Source organism: Pangasianodon hypophthalmus, chromosome 26 (genome assembly GCF_027358585.1).
Source record: "Pangasianodon hypophthalmus isolate fPanHyp1 chromosome 26, fPanHyp1.pri, whole genome shotgun sequence".
Classification (NCBI taxonomy): Eukaryota; Metazoa; Chordata; class Actinopteri; order Siluriformes; family Pangasiidae; genus Pangasianodon; species Pangasianodon hypophthalmus.
Window position 1 is genome coordinate 6091856 of NC_069735.1, and position 18346 is coordinate 6110201.

Consider the following 18346-nt stretch of genomic DNA (forward strand, 5'->3'; position numbering starts at 1 on the left):
AGATTTTGCTCAGTAAATATTACCTGTTGCTTCTTAAAATGTATTTATAATTATGTAGTCCACAGGGTCCTAACCCTGGTCCTGGAGAACCTGTTGTCCTGCACATTTTAGTGTCTTCTCTGCTTTCAACATGCCTGATTCAACTAATTAATTACTTAACAGCCTTCCTGACTTGAAGTCGTGTGTTAGAACAAGAAAAACACTAAAATGTGACAGACAGAGACTCTTCAAGAATTGGTAACTCACTGTATGTGCATGCACATGCTAACTGACTAAATGTAAATAATATCAATTACAGGACTTTCTAGCACTAGCTAGCACAGATATCTAGCAGAGATATCATTCCATCATCTTCATGACTAGGTGAAGCCAAGTTAATAAAAACAGCCCACTCTTCTTTGTCACTGTGCATTCAAAGGTCTATTAAAAACCAGCAGAAGGCAAAACCATATTTGGCCATAAAATCCCACCCACTCTCATTTCCTGTATGTCATCCAGACAGCTATTGTTTTCTTCACCCCATTTTGGATCTGCTTTCTCACCTTCTATCTATGGAAATCACTCAAGATCTTGTCTTAATACTTAGTTTCATGTGGCAGGTGTGTGCGTGTGTGTGTGTGTATGTGTGAAAGGCATGCTATGCATAGCCTTATCCTCAGTCCTCTGGTTATATTTCTGTCCTGTGGTATCTGGTGGGTCTCCTTCCACTGGCTGACCTACTTCTCTGAAACTCTGCCCTGCTAGTTAGAGTTTGACGCTCATGTCTGGACAGAGAGTGGACACACATTTTGAACCTGGCTTACCTCGGTTTACTCAACACACCCAGAACCTACACACAGCCATGGAGCAGGAGCCTGCAGAGGAGACTGAGACTCAGGGTGGGTTGATCATGGATCGATTGTTTCTTTATGTTCATACTGTGGAAACTCACAATTCAAACTGCATAGCATTTAATGTACATACACGTTTGTGTAAACAGAGACGGATTAACTTAATCTCTGTAGAGGTTTTCTTGATGCATATTGCCTGTAAACCAAAGCAAATAAAATTCAGAAAGTGTTAATTTACTGCATAGAAATATCACCAATGAGAAACTTCTTTCTCAAAATGTAAGGTGACGATAACAAGATTTTATATAGTAAAGAATATTTCAGTTATATAACTGTGGATTAATGGTACAGCCTATGATCTGCATGGGATAAGAACACCTGTTGGAAATCCAGAACAATAACCGTCATGTTAGACACATTTCCACAAGTTACAAAATACTGCAGCTGTTTATGGCCTTAGGAGCTCAGTCTAAAAATAGAGGATAATAGCGTTGGGGGTGGGGGTTGTTTAGCTAAATGTTGGGGGTAGATTACTCTGTTTAAACTTTTAAACTTTTCATGCATACCATGATCAATCAATTTTGTACCTTGACTGACTATTAATCTCAGAAGCTCTCCATAAATTAAAGTCTCTATATGAAGAAAAAAAAAAAAAAAACCCAGCACTCATAAAATTCAAATGTGTAAGGGTAATTTGGTTGGATTAATTTCAGTTCCATGCAAATGAGAAAAAAGTGAACTTTCAGTGAACTATAATTCTAACTAGCTAACTTGTATTGTTAATTAACATTTTGACCCAATGCCCCAGTATCAATTATCCATACTTTTTCCTATGTAGTAAAATAGCCATTATTTGAATAGTTAAAAAAAGGTGCCTGTAACTGATTAAACAGTGTATAAAGTATTTGAAGTCTACATTGCTTATAATAAGGCTTCAATCAATTCTAAGTTATTTGAATACCTGCTCATTTCACCTCATACAGATTCATTCACTTGCACAGTTAATGATGAAGGATTTTCATCCAACACAAAATTTTTTTTTTTTTAATTTTCCCATTACAAAGAAAATATGTACTTTCCACTCAGTATTTTTCCACAAACCTTGGTTGTTCTGTAAGCTACATGTTTTTTGGGAGTCATAGGTTACTTTTTTGCCTCAGCAATCTTCAATTAAACTTAACAGGGTGATGTATGATCCCTCTATGTATTTATTTTTAAATGTCTATTTTAAATCTCTGGCTCTAAGTATATGTGCAGGCAAGTGCGGCTTCCTACACCCAAAAACATCTGAGGTAAAACATCTGAAAAATGAGTTCCAAGAAGAAGTTAAAAAACACTAGAATCTAAATCAGATAAGTGCCATAATATCTATCACTAAAATGTATACTGATGGGTGAGAAATGAATGGAAAAAATTTAACGTAACATGTCTTAGAAAGGTGTTAGGCCACTCTGAGCTGGCAGGAACACATGATCATGTGCCTTGACGTAGATTCTACACATCACTGGAACTGCAATGGAAGGATGAACACAATACTTCCAAGAGATAGTCACATAATTGGTGTTTTGATGATGGTGGTGGTGAACATGTCCAAAACCTCCCATTGGTGTTCAACTGGGTTGAGATCTATTGACTATGAAAGCCATAGCCTATGATTTACATCATTTTCATACTCGACAAACCATTCAGTGAGCTCTCGTGCCCTGTGGATGGAGGCGTGGTTATCCTGGGAGAGGCCACTCCCATCAGGATAGAAATGTTTCATCATAGGATAAAGGCAATCAGTCAGAAGAACTTTGTATTGATTTGCATTGACGCTTCCCTCTAAGGGGACAAGTGAACACAATTAAGCCAGCAAAATAATCACAGCATAATAAAGCCACTAGTTTTTGCATTAGTTTGTCACCTGTCTGTACTTGTTATTAGCTGGATATTAGCATGCAAGCTAGTCTGTATCATTAGATTTATGCTAGCTGATGTATGGGGGAATCAGATAATAGAATTTTTGTCATTAACTGGCTTTTAGTTCATCTTCACTGACTTTCCATGAGCAAGCTCTAATTTTATCATTCAAAATCACTGAACGATTTAAGAGTTTGTACTTTTGTACTCTAATTTAAGTAAAGAATTTGAAGCTACTGTATATTTCAACTTTTAAGATAGTTTTGTTTTAGATGAGTATGTGAGCATTTACTTGAGTAAAGAATTTGTGTACTTCTACCCCTTTTTTCCAAATAATTTCCTTTTCCATTGTTGCTTGTGTTTCATGCCACAGAAGTTACTCCAGATGCTGAGCTGGCAGCAGCTATTACGAAGAGACATTTCCGACCATCTCTGATCAAATCCGAAGCGTGGGAGGGATATACATTTGCCAATCTGGAGATTAAAATCAAAGAGTCGACTGATTGTTACGGTGCTGTGCTATGGCCCTCAGTAAGTTTCCTTTTGCTGACCAGACTACTCAAGTATTCAAACCACTGTTTTGTAATTGGCGTATTTACCGTTAGTTTTATTTTTTTTACCAGGCCATGGTGTTGTGTCATTTTCTTGACACCCATCAGGAAAAATACAACCTTGTAGATAAGAACATCATTGAGATAGGTGCTGGAACAGGATTGGTTACTATAGTGTGCAGCCTTCTAGGTAAGAATGATACTATGCAATAGTTTCATATTTCATTTTAGTCATCTTAGTCATACAGTGACAGCATCTTCATATTTTGAAGTCATTTTCCTAACTTACAGGCGCAAAAGTGACGTCCACCGACCTCCCAGATGTTCTTGGTAACCTGCGCTACAACGTGAGCCGCAACACCAGGGGGCGCTGTCGCTACGAGCCCCATGTGACAGAGCTCACCTGGGGGCAGCAGCTAGAAGAGCGTTTCCCACGCGCATCGTGTCGCTATGACTACCTCATGGCAGCAGATGTTGTTTACTCCCACCCATACCTTAACGAACTGATGGAGACATTTGAACACCTGTGCTCAGAGGACACTGTTATACTTTGGGCAATGAGGTTCCGCCTAGACCCTGAGAATAGCTTTGTGGACCGATTTAGAGCCCGCTTTCATCTGGAAGAGCTTTATGACTTGCCCAGCCTGCACATTAAGTTGTACAGGGCGCAGAAGAAAGTCTCAGGCTCACAAAGTCAATCTGGGGCTGCAGCGTAGAATTAGGGATGGCAGCTGTCCAGGATTTATTGTTCATGGATGTGTGTTAAAACTCCTAACTTCACTGTGGGTGGGCTAATAAATTTGCTCTGAATACTTTCACTTGGCAGCTAAAAATATTCCAAATTTCGTAGGTTAATGTAATTCACATTCATTTTCTGAAGTGGTGAATGCATTTAAAGATCTAATGAATCAAAAACACCTAACACTGAATATAGAGTGTGTTTGAATAAAGCAGACACAAACCTATATTCAGATTTACGGTATAAGTTTAAGTACGTTGCTTCACGGCTAACTGTAGCTCTCTGGCCTGGGATTTGAACTCACAGCCTGCCACTAGTACAGAGCTACTACTACTGTTCACTACACGTCATTATTTATTCAATTATTTCCAAGAAATTTGAAGAACTGGATCTGTGCCGAGGTTAAAATGCTTATTAAGACCAAACCGAGTTTTAGAACCTCTGATGGAGCGTGCATTAATCCACACACCCTCCTACCTCAGACGGTTTTCATTCCTGGTGCAACCCCTTGGGCCCGGTTTCTAATCTCTGTGTCTCGTCTATGACTGTGCTGTGCTGTACAAAAATAACCAGTGGAGTCAACGGATAGTTACAAAAACAGTACTACCTAATTTACCATTTTATAATTTAAGTAACTTGTTGTCGTTCATCTTTCGTCTGCTCCCGTTAGGGGTCGCCACAGCGGATCACTGGTCCATGTATCTGATAGCACAGTTTTTACGCCAGATGCCCTTCCTGATGCAGCCCTCCCCGGTTTTATCCGGGCTTGGGACCTGCACTGAGAGTGCACTGTTGCACACAACCCCTGGAGTTGGTTCCCTGGCCAGGAATCGCACCCAGGCCTCAGCGGTGAGAGCGCTGTGGTCCTCCAGGGACCTTATTATTTAAGTAATTTGAGTGAGTGAAGTGACTTGTGGCCAAGTATAGTGACCCATACTCGGAATTTGTGCTCTGCATTTAACCCATCCAAGTACACACACACACACACACACACACACACACAGTGGGCAGCCTTTTTGCTGCGGCGCCCGGGGAGCAGTTGGGGGTTCGGTGCCTTGCTCAAGGCCTCAGTCTCACCTCGCCTGCCTCACCAGCCTCACCTTGCCTGCCTCAGTCGTGGTATTCCCTGCTGGACCTGAGACTCAAACCCACGACCTTCAGGTTAACCTTCGGGTTACAAGTCCGACTCTCTAACCATTAGGCCACGACTGCCCCCATTTGCTAGCCATAAATTAGATATATCAGGCCTACTACTTTGTAATTAAAACTAAAGACTTAAACATAGGACTGAGGCAAAATTAACAGCACAAATGGTAATGCTCATGCTTTCATCCAGGCAAAATGTCAAAAAGTTGGACTGCTTTTGCCATCGGACCACTCAGTATCCAGGGTGCTCAGTTTTCCAAATGACTTTTCTGACTATATTTACAACCAAAGTGCCTATCTGTCCTCTTTAATTGTGAGTTATAAAAACTTCAGCTTGTGTTCATTTTATCAGCATTAAATTACTGTAAGTGAGAATATTGTTAATGGATCATGAAAAGAACCAGAATCAGTTTTATTGTCCAATTAACATTATGAAATGAATGAAAGTATTAAATATTAGAATACGCAATGATTTTTGCAGTATGTGACTATGGAACGTACACATTGTACAGTACAGAAGGTGCTGTGATTACATTTCATATGCATATTTCACTGTATGTACAGTATGAAGATGTATGACATGTAGAATGGATCGTCAACTCTTTTATTCTTGACTGTAATGTCCTGCCACTAGTCACCTCGTACACTCCCGTTAAAGGTTAAAACTGCAGGCAAATACAGTCTTAATGATCAAATTGCACATCTGACTTCTCCACTAGAATGTCTTACAGTAAAATACGTGATATTTTAAATGGCAGTGGATAATGGTTTCTTTGTGTCTTCCTAACAAAATGTAAATGAACCAGTTTTTCAAATAACTTTTAAACTGTTTGGTACTTGTGCTATAAACCTCATGCCAAAATCTTTCATTTTTGGACTTATTTCTGCACAGAAAAGTATTTTTACTGTATGTGAACTAGAGATGGCACCAATCTAATACCCAGGATCTGTATTGGGTTGATATCAGAGAAAAAAGAATGAATTTGATCTGACCATTTAACAAATGGAAAAGATTTAGGATTTTTTTTTTTTTTTTAACTGGAAATGTTATGTCTCTGGAAATGAAGTGTCTCTCCATATAAAAAGAATTGATACATAAAGAGATATTTTTTTGGTTAGGATTGATTTTTATCATATTTATATTTTTAAACTTTATTACATTTATTATAATACCAATATAAGTCATTTTTGTGTGCTGGGTTTTGTGCAAGTCAGTGCTTCATTTAAAAAAAATCATTTTAAAGCTAAGTAGTTTTTAAAGGAAAAAATATCAGCTGTTTATGGATATCAGCTGATACTCAAGGTTGCAGTCTCAGTATCAGAACTGGAAAAGAATAAGTGGTATCCTGCTATCTCTAATATCTGTATTTAATTCATGTTTGTATTTAATTAACTTCTACAGTAAACTTGATGTCAAATGAATTTATTCGTGGACTCTATCATTTCTGTGAGAGATAAAGGCCTTGCATTAAGTGAATTCATATTCCAGTCATATCCACACACACACACACACACACACACACACACACACACACACACACACACACACACACACACACATACACACACACCTTAAATCTTTCAACTTAAACCTTTCACAAATAATTATTTATAGCATGGAGGGCATTAAACATATGCCACATTTGTTCAGCATAAAATTGAACTGAATTGAATTGAAGAAATTTGTCACTGTTGATCAATGTGTTTTTTCTGCTATATAGTTAAACAGATCAAGCCTAACTTTTTGTGCGCATAATACGATCAAATATAATTCTTTCGTAATATATTCACACGTATGAATCCTTTATATTTATTCAGGATAAATTGTTAATTGAATTCCCAGATTTCAGATTCAGATGTTTATAGTTCCAGATTCTTTCGGACAGTTTTAGCCTGGTGATTTACATTACATCAGGATAATTATGTTCAGAGCTGTGATTTATTAAGGAGGTGTAAAATAATGCACATCACAAGATTCCTCAAGGCAACAGAATCCTGCTGGTTGTGTTACATGTAGGCATAAACATACAGTACTTCAACTCACATACAGCACGTGGAATGGATGTGGTACTAGGAAAGGAATTTTAGGATTTGTATCTTGGTACACTAACTACATAAACACTCCATCATCTGTTCAAAACAGTATATCTAATGCAAAGGGATGTTGTTGAGCTCTAAATGAGAGGCAATCAATCCTGGATGTGATGTCACCTCTACTCTGCCCCCTACTTACTTCCATCCCTAAAAGGTTGGGGAGTTAAAATGGCTGCCAGCCTTGCAAGGGTTTTTTTTTGTGATCAGGGAAACAGGAGAAGATGCAGAGAGAATTTAGATCGCGAGGGTTATTATAGGGTCAGGGTTACCTAAGATTTCCAAACTCTCTGAAGGGATGCAACACCTGTCATATTAGGTTTCCCATCTGCATAATCCATTAAGTGTGAACATAACAATTGTGCATCATACGGACATAAAAATACACAGCACAGAGTATAAACAATGTGTTTACTGTATGGACCAGATGCTAGATAGAAATCAATGCCTATTTGCGTTAAACAAACATTCAGTAAGTATTCAGTAGATTCTATGAAAGTTTGGCTATAACATTCCAACAATAACGTTCTTGCGATGTTGTAAAAAAGTTGGTTTTCTTCACCAGGTTTTCCAAGTTAGACAAAAGAATAACATAATGTGAACATTAGAGCTACCGTTCCTTCAGCTTTTGTAGGAACAACAGTCATAAAAGTCATGTTTAAACTTTCGCAAAACATCTAGAAAACCCAGAAAAGTGAATTTTCATGAAAACAAACGTGCCTATAAACCATAACGGTCAAAAACTGATAACTGTAAGTTGGCATGATGTCAAACTTATGAATGCTGACAAAATATAAGTAGATGTTACATAAAAGCCGTACATTTACTTACTTTACATAAGACTGAACGTAAACAGTTAGGAGTTCAACATGCATTTGCAATTGCAAAGAAACCTTTTTTACATCAAAACATCATACACAATGCAAATTGTACTAGAAATACCTTGACATTTAATTTTTTTACATACTTGCTTGTTATAACACACCTGCTATTTAAACCACGCTGTATTAATCTTTACACTGTCATCTACATTTCATGGCAAAAGATGAGTGCCATCATATTTCATCAAGCACTAATGATGATCATGTCAATCAACAGGTTCCATAAATAGAAAGCCCGCTCCTGTTCTTTGAAATCTCTCCTGTTTGTGTGGATCTTTGTGCGAGCGCCTGTTTCATGTATCTATTTCTAAATTTAATCTGGGCTCCGTGTGATGTTGGGAGTGTCTGCTATGATGCTGGTCCTCTATAATTCTGTCTGGATGAAGCCTGAAAATGCAGTTAGGACACGATTACCTGGACACGTCTGGGAATCTGCTGACTGAAGGTACGTGTGGAGTGGACTGCATTTCCTGCGTAGGATGGATTGACCTGTTTGTGTCATTTATTTCAATTTTTGCTTGAGAGTTTGGGGTTTTAATGCAGTATGTTAGTGCCTTACATGCTGAGGTTTGTGTGTTTTTCACAAACAGGAAGCTTTGTACAGAGTGGTTTAAGCATTCTGTATGGCTTCAAAGCCAAAATTTATGTATCTAATATTTGTACATTTTAATACGTTGAACTTGGATGCATCATAACCATCAGCTAGCTTTAAACATTACTCTGAATTTGTATTCATATTCTGTCACATTATAAACTTTAAAAAGATTAATGATGAAGCAAAAGCCACAGTTCAATAGTAAATGTACAATAATTTAAAGCATGCTGTGAATAATGTTTCTTTTTCTTAATTAATGATTATATTCCACCAGTGCAAAGGTATAGTTATGGAGAGTGTCATAGCTGAGTGCACAGACATAGAAGGCAGCACGGAAACAGAGGAGGAAACTGAAGCAGAAAAAAGAAAGGAAGACGGTTGGTACATTTGAACAGACTTGTAATGAAATGAAATATGTTGTTACTAATAGGATGGTAGGTGAATTTGTTGTGTAAAATTGTGCAAAAAAATGATCTGTGTGTTTTGCTATTCTTGTCTCATGGGTCAGACCTCAGTGGTGTGGAGTGTCAGAAAGTCTGGGAACCAACCTTCTACTGCAACGTTAACAAGGAGATTCATTACTACGCTGGACGGGAAATCAAGATCTACGAGTCTCTTGATTCATATGGCGCCATCATCTGGCCCGCAGTGAGACATCACTATCACTAACACATAAGATACAATACCCTCAAGAATTATTGGCACCCTTCATGAAATTAAAAGAAAATAAATAACACATGAAAAGAGTTATTTTGAGCTCAAACATACAGAGATATTGATATATATTGATATATTGTTTTATTTTAGAATTAGTGCATTTTTTTTGCCCTGGAGAGAATAAATAGCACTGAGCCTCTTCCTGTAATGTTACACAAGGTTGGAGACACCTGTAGAGGGATCTTGGTCATCCATGCAGAATGTTTTAAGCTCCCTCTTAGGCTTGTGCAGGTTCACCTCCCTCTTCAATGCAGACTATAGTTTTTCAGTAAGATTCAACTCCAGAGATTGAGATGGTCATTGCAAAATAGTGATTTTGTGTTTCTTTATCCATCTCTGTGTTGATCTGGAAGTATGTTTGGAGGTTAAGACCTTTCATCTTGTCGAAAGGTCTTAACCTCCTGGCAGAGGTAACCAGGTCTTGAAATATCCAGGTGCATAGCAGAATTCATGATACCGTCAACCTTCACAAGATCCCCTGAACCACCAGCCAGAAAAAAGCCCTAAAGCATCACTGATCCACCTCCATATTTTACAGTGGCGTATCAGGTGATATTGCTTGTATGCAGTCCCATTTTGTTGCCAAACATCCTGATGAGCAATAAGTTATTTTGGTTTCATCTGGCAACAACACACGATGTCAAGTGTAGTTCTAACGATGCTTGGGTAAGTTCAGGCGCTGCATTTTGTGAATTCTTGCAACAATTTCAACCAGTTGTTATGTTGTTATGAAACAGTTGATTTTTAACCTTGACCACCACCAGAATCAACTAAACTGTGCAATTCTAAAACTGTGATCTTTGGGACCTTTTTTCTCTCCTTCTTCATCATTCTCAAAGTGTTGTTGACAGTATGCTCATGGGTCCAAATCCTGGCAAATACTCAACTGTTTCAGACATGTGAATCTTTTTATTATGGTTATTTATTTTTGTATCAACTACCTCATTTGTGCCGGTCAACAACAACCATCTGTCTGTTTGGTATTGGAAGTGACGTGTGTAACTTTGTTTTTTATTATAATTTGTCACCCATCTGTGGTGTGCATATGCTTCATGAGTTACCTCGTATGGAAAAGGAACAAGACTCAGAAGCTGGGCTGGAAAAATGTCAACAAAATGCAAAAATGAAGAAACAATTAAGATCCATTGCATGGCAATATTTTAATCACAAGATATGTTTGAAACTGTAGGATTATTATAGATCAAGAAACAAAAAAAAAATCCAAACGGCACTAGAATATTATTATTATAAGTATCAACCTGTGCAGTCCAGTCACATGTGAGCTTGCCAGAGACTGCTATATTTTAATAATACTTCATAATTCGAGTTCTTCTCAAACACAGGGACTCGCACTATGTCAGTATCTGGATTCTAATCGAAGAACAATTAATCTACAAGACAAAGCAGTCTTAGAGCTTGGAGCAGGAACTGGCGTGGTATCCATTGTGGCCAGCCTCTTGGGTGAGTTATATCATTTGCATACAGATTCAATGTGGCGGTAAATGAATTTGAGTTGGCATGAACGTGTGTGCTTTAAACAGTGATAATGTTATGAGTACTCTGCAGGTGCTTGGGTAACTGCTACTGACCTTCCTGAAATCGTGGGAAACCTGCGATGTAACTTGTGCAGAAACACAAGGGGATACTGCAGCTATACACCACAAGTGGCAGTGCTGTCATGGGGCCATGATCTGGAACAAACCTTTCCTCAGTCTGTGTATCGATACGACTATGTTTTGGCCGCAGATGTGGTCTACCATCATGACTTCTTAGATGACCTGTTAGTAACCATGCGCCATTTCTGCCAACCAGGCACGACCCTGATCTGGGCCAATAAAATCCGCTTTGAGTCTGATCTGGTGTTTATAGAGAACTTTAAGAAGACCTTTAAAACCACATTACTTGCAGATATGGGTGAGATTAAAATTTACTCTGCCACCACAAAAGATGTTGAGGTAGAAAATAATTTTCCAGTGATGCTGTTAGAAGATGCAGTCAAGCAGGAAAAGGAGTCGGAAGAGTGCAACTTTGGAGATGTTAGCAAGAACCAGGATCAACATCCGAATGAGGATGAACTGGAGGAATTAAACAGAGATACAAAGCAAAGGAATGTCAGTGGAACAGGAGAAGAAACGTGTGAAGTTACATACAAAGAAGGTAAATATTTGAAGGCCATTCAGAACTGTGCCGAGTCTTCCTAGAAATCAGACACTGAAAAAAAAGTCTGGTTAATACATCATTTGTTAAAAAGTGTGCGATCTTAGGGGGAAAAAAGGTTCCTTCTTTGTTTCTCTGTCGACCTTCTTGTCTAAGACTGCATTTTAATGCATGTGTGTAAGATGAAATTATTACTGACCATGATTTTCCAAAAACCTAATGTTATATATTTTTAGCAGAATCACATGACTCAGAGAGGGACGAACAATTGGTCGTCCAGAGATCCTGTACACCCAGCATAGACTCTAAACTAGTAAAAGACATTTACAACTTCTTTGGTCATGAAATCTGCATTGAAAAATCCAATGGTGGTATCACATGTCTGGCAGTAAGTAGTCTCCTAAATTACAAATCATCTTACTTAGCTGACTGACATGAACTGACAAAAACTAAGATCTTTTGTGTTGCACTGTCTTTTCCAGGCAGTGGCTTTATGCAAATTCCTAGAAACACCAGCAGGTCAAGAGCAGATTGTTCTACTTGACCGAACTGTGCTAGAGCTGTGTGCAGGCACTGGATTGCTGTCAATAGTAGCTACGTTGTTGGGTAGGTTTCACAATATAGTTGGATAAGAACATTATCAAGAATCAATACTAAGTGGTAAAATTGGTCTGTAGGTGCCAGAGTAACAGCTATGGACCAACCAGAAAGCTTGGAGAATCTAAGAAGTAACTTGGATCAGAATACAAGAGGTCATCAGAGGCACAAACCTCAAGTGACAGCATTAACTCATGACCTCGAGCAAAACTTCCCTCATTCCAAGTGTCATTATGATTATGTGCTGGCAGCTGAGGTGCTCTACTACCACGACTCCTTCGCTGAGCTATTGGTTACCATGAGACATTTCTGCCAACCAGGCACAAATCTGATCTGGGCCATTAAGGTGTGTTACCCATCTGACCTGGTCTTCATTGAGGACTTCAATCAAGCTTTCCATACCACCATGCTGGCAGAGCTGGATGGGGTGAGGATTTACTTGGCGACTCACAGAGCCACGGACAACGAAAATGACCTGATGAAAACAATGAGCACGGAGGAAGAGATGGAAAAGTGTCCGACGGCATGGAACTATACAGAGGAAGAGAATTCAACAAGAGAAAAGACACAAAACAGCAAAGATTACAGTACAGATATCGACAAAAATAAGGGACCATGTGCCCAAGCTGTCATACATCATCAGGAAGTGGAGGATGAGCAAGAAGAGTATACTGGAGGAAATGACAGGGAATATGGAAGATCTGGGAAATGGGAAGAGTCCCAGGTTCACAGTGAATCATTTTCTGCAGGTAATATAGATCAGTATTAAGGAATTACATCAATTTGTTATGCTGTTTTTTTTTTTTTAAAGTCATTTCTGCTGCTTTCTCAGATGAGTCAGATGAACAGAACTCTTGTCAGAGGATTTGGGAATCCAAGTTTTCCTACTTCCCTGGCAGAGAGATTCACTACTTTATGAGTCACAAAATCATCATAGAGGAGTCATTTGATTCTTATGGTGCCATGATTTGGCCTGCGGTGAGTGTTGATTGAGAACAATGAACAAAGTAGCAGTCAACTTAATTACTCTTTACTGCTGCCATTTCCTGAAACTCATAGTGATTTAGGAACTTTTTGCATGTTTGCAGGCAGTAGCTCTTTGTAAATTCCTGGAAACACCAGAAGGGAGGCAGCAAATTAATCTACTTGACAAAACAGTTCTGGAGATTGGAGCAGGAACCGGTCTACTCTCAGTTGTCATAACCTTGCTTGGTAAGTCTTACTTTGCTTGTACAGTTATATAAGTTTATTCTATGTACACATGCATGAATCAAATGAATACATTCGATCAGTATTAAATTATGTCTGTAGGTGCCAAATTAACAGCCACTGATCTGCCAGAAATCTTGAGCAATCTGAGATATAACCTCAATCGGAATACCAGGGGGCTGCGCAGACATGAACCTCAAGTGAAAGAACTGTCCTGGGGTTACGAGTTAGAAAAAACCTTCCCTCGCTCCTTACATCACTACGACTATGTGTTGGCAGCTGATGTGGTTTACCATCATAACTTCCTAGATGAGCTTCTAGCCACCATGCATCATTTCTGTCGACCTGGCACAACTCTCATCTGGGCCAATAAGATACGATATCCATCTGACCTGACTTTCTTAGAAAACTTTGAGAACATTTTCCATACCACACTACTAGCAGAGCTGGAGGAAATAAGGATTTATAGTGCCACATATAAATCTTCATAAAGAGAAACAGAAGAATGACAAGAATAAGACGTTGAAGAATGTTTACACACACACACATTTTGCCCTCTGCTGCCTGTAATGTGAATTGGACTTGCTATGAAAACTGAAGCCTTCCACTTACCCCATCTGCCTCCATTGCCCCTGATGAAACCGTGTATGCCTTGTGTGTTGCCTTTTAAAGAGTAACTCCAGCAGCTTGTGGGCCTGTGTGTGACACTGACTGTGTGTGACTACATGCCTTGACGCTTACAGAAAAACACTCCCTGTTATTTACTTGCTGGTAGAAGCAATAGAGGTGTGTAATTTGTTCATTTTTACAGCTCAAATACTCTACAGACAAAATAAGCATGTCCATTATTTCCCAGTATCTAAACAAAGCCTGGTGTGTTTGTGCGCTTGACAAAACCTAACAGCAGAAAGTTTTTGCATGTGTTTAAATGTGAAGCAATGGCATCTACACTAATGGAATAGCTCAATGATTCACATTAAACCAGAGCCGCTTTAATAAACACTCATTTTATACTCGTTTTATAACACGGGGAAAGCAGCTTTGTGCAAGTTTGTCAAGCTAATAAAATCTATTTATCATATTATATACACATACTACAGTGGTAACACATGTTTATACTAATCTACAGTCAGGTCCATAAATATTTGGACAGTGACACTATTTTCGTAATTTTTGCCTCTGTACACCACCACAAAGGATTTGAAATGAAGTAATCAAGATGTGATTGAAGTGTAGACTTTCAGCTTTAATTCCAGGGGTTTAACAAAAATATTGCATTAACCGTTCAGGAATTATAGCCCTTTTTTTACATAGTACATCCATTTTCACAGGCTCAAAAGTGGACAATTGGACAATTGACTGATAAGCAGCTTCATGGCCAAGTGTGGCCTGTTTCCTCCTTATTTCATGATAAATTAAGGCAATAATGGTTTGGAGTTGATTCCAAGTGTTATATGTGCATTTGGTAGCTGTTCATGGGAACTTTCACTATGTGGTCCAGAGAGGTGTCGATGCAAATGAAGGAGGCCATCATTAGGAGTAGCCAAATCAACACTCTAGTACGGTCTTAAAAAGAAGGAACGCACTGGCGAGCTCAGCAACACCAAAAGGCCTGGAAGACCACGGAAGACAACTAAAGTGGATGACTGCAGAATTCTTTCCTTGTCGGAAAAAAAGCCCTTCACAACATATAGCCAAGTCAAGAACACTCTGGAGGAGGTAGGCGTATTGTTGTCAAAGTCTACATCAAGAGATGCCTTCGTGAAAGTAAATACAGACGGTTTACCTCAAGATGCAAACCACTGATAACACTCAAGAACAGAAAGGCCAGATTAGACTTCTAGAAAACGTCTAAATAAGCCTGCCCACAGATGAAACCAGGATTATCTTGTACCAGAATTATAGGAAGAGAAGAGTATGGAGAAGGAAAGGAAGGGCTCATGATCCAAAGCGTACCTGTGGAGGCAGTGTTATGGCATGGGCTTGTATGGCTGCCAGTGGAACTGGGTCAGTGGTGTTTATTGATGATGTGACTGCTGATAGAAGTAGCAGGATGTATTCTGAAGTGTATAGAGATATACTTTCTGCTCAGATTCAGTCAAATGCTGCAAAACTGATAGGACAGCGCTGCACAGTACAGATGGATAATGACCCAAAACATACCACGAAATCAACCCAAGGGCTTCTTAAGGCAAAGCAATGGAATATGCTTAAATGGCAGAGTCAGTCACCTGACCTCAACTCAATTTAGCGTGCTTTTCACTTACCGAAGACAAAGCTGAAGACCCACAAACAATCAGCAACTGAAGGCAGCTGCAGTAAAGACCTGGCAAAGCATCTCAAGGGTGGACACTTTGGTGATTTGGTGATGTCCACGGATTCCAGATTTCAGATTTGCATCCAAGCATTATAATCAAAAATAATCCTTATATTAATCCAAGCAAAATAATCCTTATATTAATAATTATATTAGTTTGCCCAATTACTTTTGAGCCTGTGAAAATATGTACAAAAAAATGGCTGTAATTCCTGAATGGTTAATTCAATATTTTTGTTAAACCCTTGGAATTAAAGCTGTCTAACTTCAATCACATCTTGATTGCTTCATTTCAAATCTATTGTGGTGGTGTTCAGAGGCAAAGTTACAAAAATAGTGTCACTGTCCAAATACTTATGGACCTGATTGTAATGTTACAGGCAATTTGGATGATGTATTTCATTACTGCGGTAGAAACAGGATTTAAAAATCTAAACGTTTTTCACATTTATAGTCTGTAGTAATGCTCACAGCATTACCAGACACTGAGGCCTGATTTTCAGTGATCTCTCAGTACTGCCAGGTAGATGTGTGTGTTTGTATCTGATAGACGAGCACAAGGATTTGTTTTTAACAGTGTGGGACCGAAATAAGCTCTTCTCCTCAATGAGATAATGCCACCATCCTCGATTCACATCTAAAGTTAACCCCCAACATTTCCGTAATATTATGTTAAGTAACTAACCATTATTTTTGTTTAAATCAGAAATCAAAACAGAAATAAAAAATTAGAGATAATGCAGTTTAAAATGGTTTTTTAAACCATGTTTTTGTTACCTTTTTCATGAAATTTGCTAGATTTGCAGAGCTAAGAAACTTTATTTGTGTCTGGAGTGGACACTTGTTGGAGTGGCAATATTGCCAATCACAGCTTAACTAAGGTATATACTAAGAAATAATTATTTTATGTTTACAAAGCTTTTAAAATGTAAAGAAAATCTCAGTAGATGAGTATTTAGAAATCAGTCGAGGACAGACAAATTTAAAAGAGTTGAAAGAGGAAAAGACAAGGACCATTTCAGAAAAGACAGAGTACACTCCGAGTAGATTCACTGCCGTGACAGAAATGACTGCTGCCAGGCTTGCTGAACTATTACAATAATTAATAACCAGAGAAATGGCATTCAGTAAGGCAGGCACTATAGTATTCAACCTTCACTGAACGTGAGACTGGTTAATTATACATAAACACACTCAGTTTACAACACTTTTTTTTAAGCCAGGACAACTGGAGTAGGTCTTGTTCTAAGTGTTAAATTGTAACTGTATATCACTTGCATAAAGCTGCTTCGGTTTATTGGTCTGGAGTGAAAAACTCAATGATTTTGACCTTCACGAAACATGTTTGCAGTTTGCAGTGTTTGCAGTGTGCAGTTTGGTGGAATTATTTCATGATTATTTTGTGATTAATGAATCTGTAATGAGAATGGTATTCAATGTTGTCAGTTTTTACACACAAAAATTACAGAAAGGTCTGATCAGACACTATATGTATGATGTTATTCCTTAATGCACAATAAACATTTGTGGTCTACACTGCTATTGTGGCTTGACATTAACGTTGGGAAAGTAACTATTTAATTCAATTCAATCTTCTTTTTATAGTGCTTTTAACAAAGCAGCTTTACAGAAATATATCAATCTTAAATGTAAAAAGGTATCCCTAATGAGCAAGCCAGAGGCGACGGTGGCAATGAAAAACTCCCCGAGGCGACATAAGGAAGAAACCTTGAGAGGGACCAGACTCAGTGGGATTCCATCCTCATCTGGGTGACACTGGAAAATGTGACTCTAAATCATTTTACTAATATAGATGTATACTATATAATCAAAAAGTACTAATTGTGTTAACAGGAACTTCAAATTCAATTGCTGGAAAACTTTAGGTGTTCAAATAGTTTTATTCAGAATTATCTTCATCGTATCACACAATTTCCAACATTTACTGTAATAACAAAATAACTCATTGTGACATTCCACACATCTTTTGAAGTATAATGGTTATAAAATGATACTACTACATACTGTAGGCTTCAAATTAATAGTACATTTTAAAATATTGGCATGAACTAGTATTTGTTTAAACTTTAGAAATACACGATATCCATTAATACATCCTAAGCTCTTTGACACAGCGACAGCGATATGAGACCCGTGACTGCACTCAAAGGTGGACAGTGTGAAGATTGGGATGATTTAAGGCCATTGTTGAGGAAACTGATGTTGGCAAAGTCCATGCCAGTGTAACCCTGAATATTGTTGCAGACCAAAACACAAAACTGCGTGTATTTAAACCGAGTTGGAGAAGGAAACAATTCCATTAGCACATACTTACAAGCCAGGATAAACTCAACAAAATAAAAATATCATGATCCTTAGGAGATGTATGGCATCATCTGAAATTGTCACACTGATTTTCTGGTGATAAGTACAGTACACACCAACAAAAAGGAAAGCTTAGTCTCATTTTTTGGCAATAGATGCCAACGGTCACCCACAGCAGTGATTGTGGAACTGAGCACTTCATTTCATAACCACAGCTGCAAGTCTGACACATTACTGGCTGTAAAGCACCACATTCTCAGGGAAAACGACGTGTAAACGTACATCTAAA

General features: G+C 38.4%; 2 protein-coding genes across 3 annotated transcripts; both read left to right on the forward strand.

Moving 5' to 3' along the window:
• Nucleotides 1-120: 120 nt before the first annotated feature.
• mettl21e (methyltransferase like 21e) lies at nt 121-6648 on the forward strand. Its single transcript, XM_034300229.2, has 5 exons — nt 121-599; nt 745-878; nt 3106-3263; nt 3356-3473; nt 3575-6648. The coding sequence occupies exons 2-5, from the start codon at nt 761-763 to the stop codon at nt 3997-3999; spliced, it is 819 nt and encodes a 272-aa protein (XP_034156120.1). The 5' UTR covers nt 121-599; nt 745-760; the 3' UTR covers nt 4000-6648.
• Nucleotides 6649-8404: 1756 nt separating this feature from the next.
• LOC113537745 (uncharacterized) lies at nt 8405-17484 on the forward strand. Of its 2 annotated transcripts, none has more exons than XM_026932374.3 (11): nt 8405-8585; nt 9010-9112; nt 9244-9383; nt 10796-10913; nt 11019-11609; nt 11846-11997; nt 12092-12215; nt 12287-12955; nt 13039-13184; nt 13295-13418; nt 13518-17484. In XM_026932374.3, the coding sequence occupies exons 2-11, from the start codon at nt 9025-9027 to the stop codon at nt 13904-13906; spliced, it is 2541 nt and encodes an 846-aa protein (XP_026788175.3). In that variant the 5' UTR covers nt 8405-8585; nt 9010-9024; the 3' UTR covers nt 13907-17484. The 2 variants fall into 2 exon arrangements, with proteins under 2 accessions (XP_026788175.3, XP_053085968.1); XM_053229993.1 differs by having other exon boundaries at nt 11849-11997.
• Nucleotides 17485-18346: the final 862 nt, after the last annotated feature.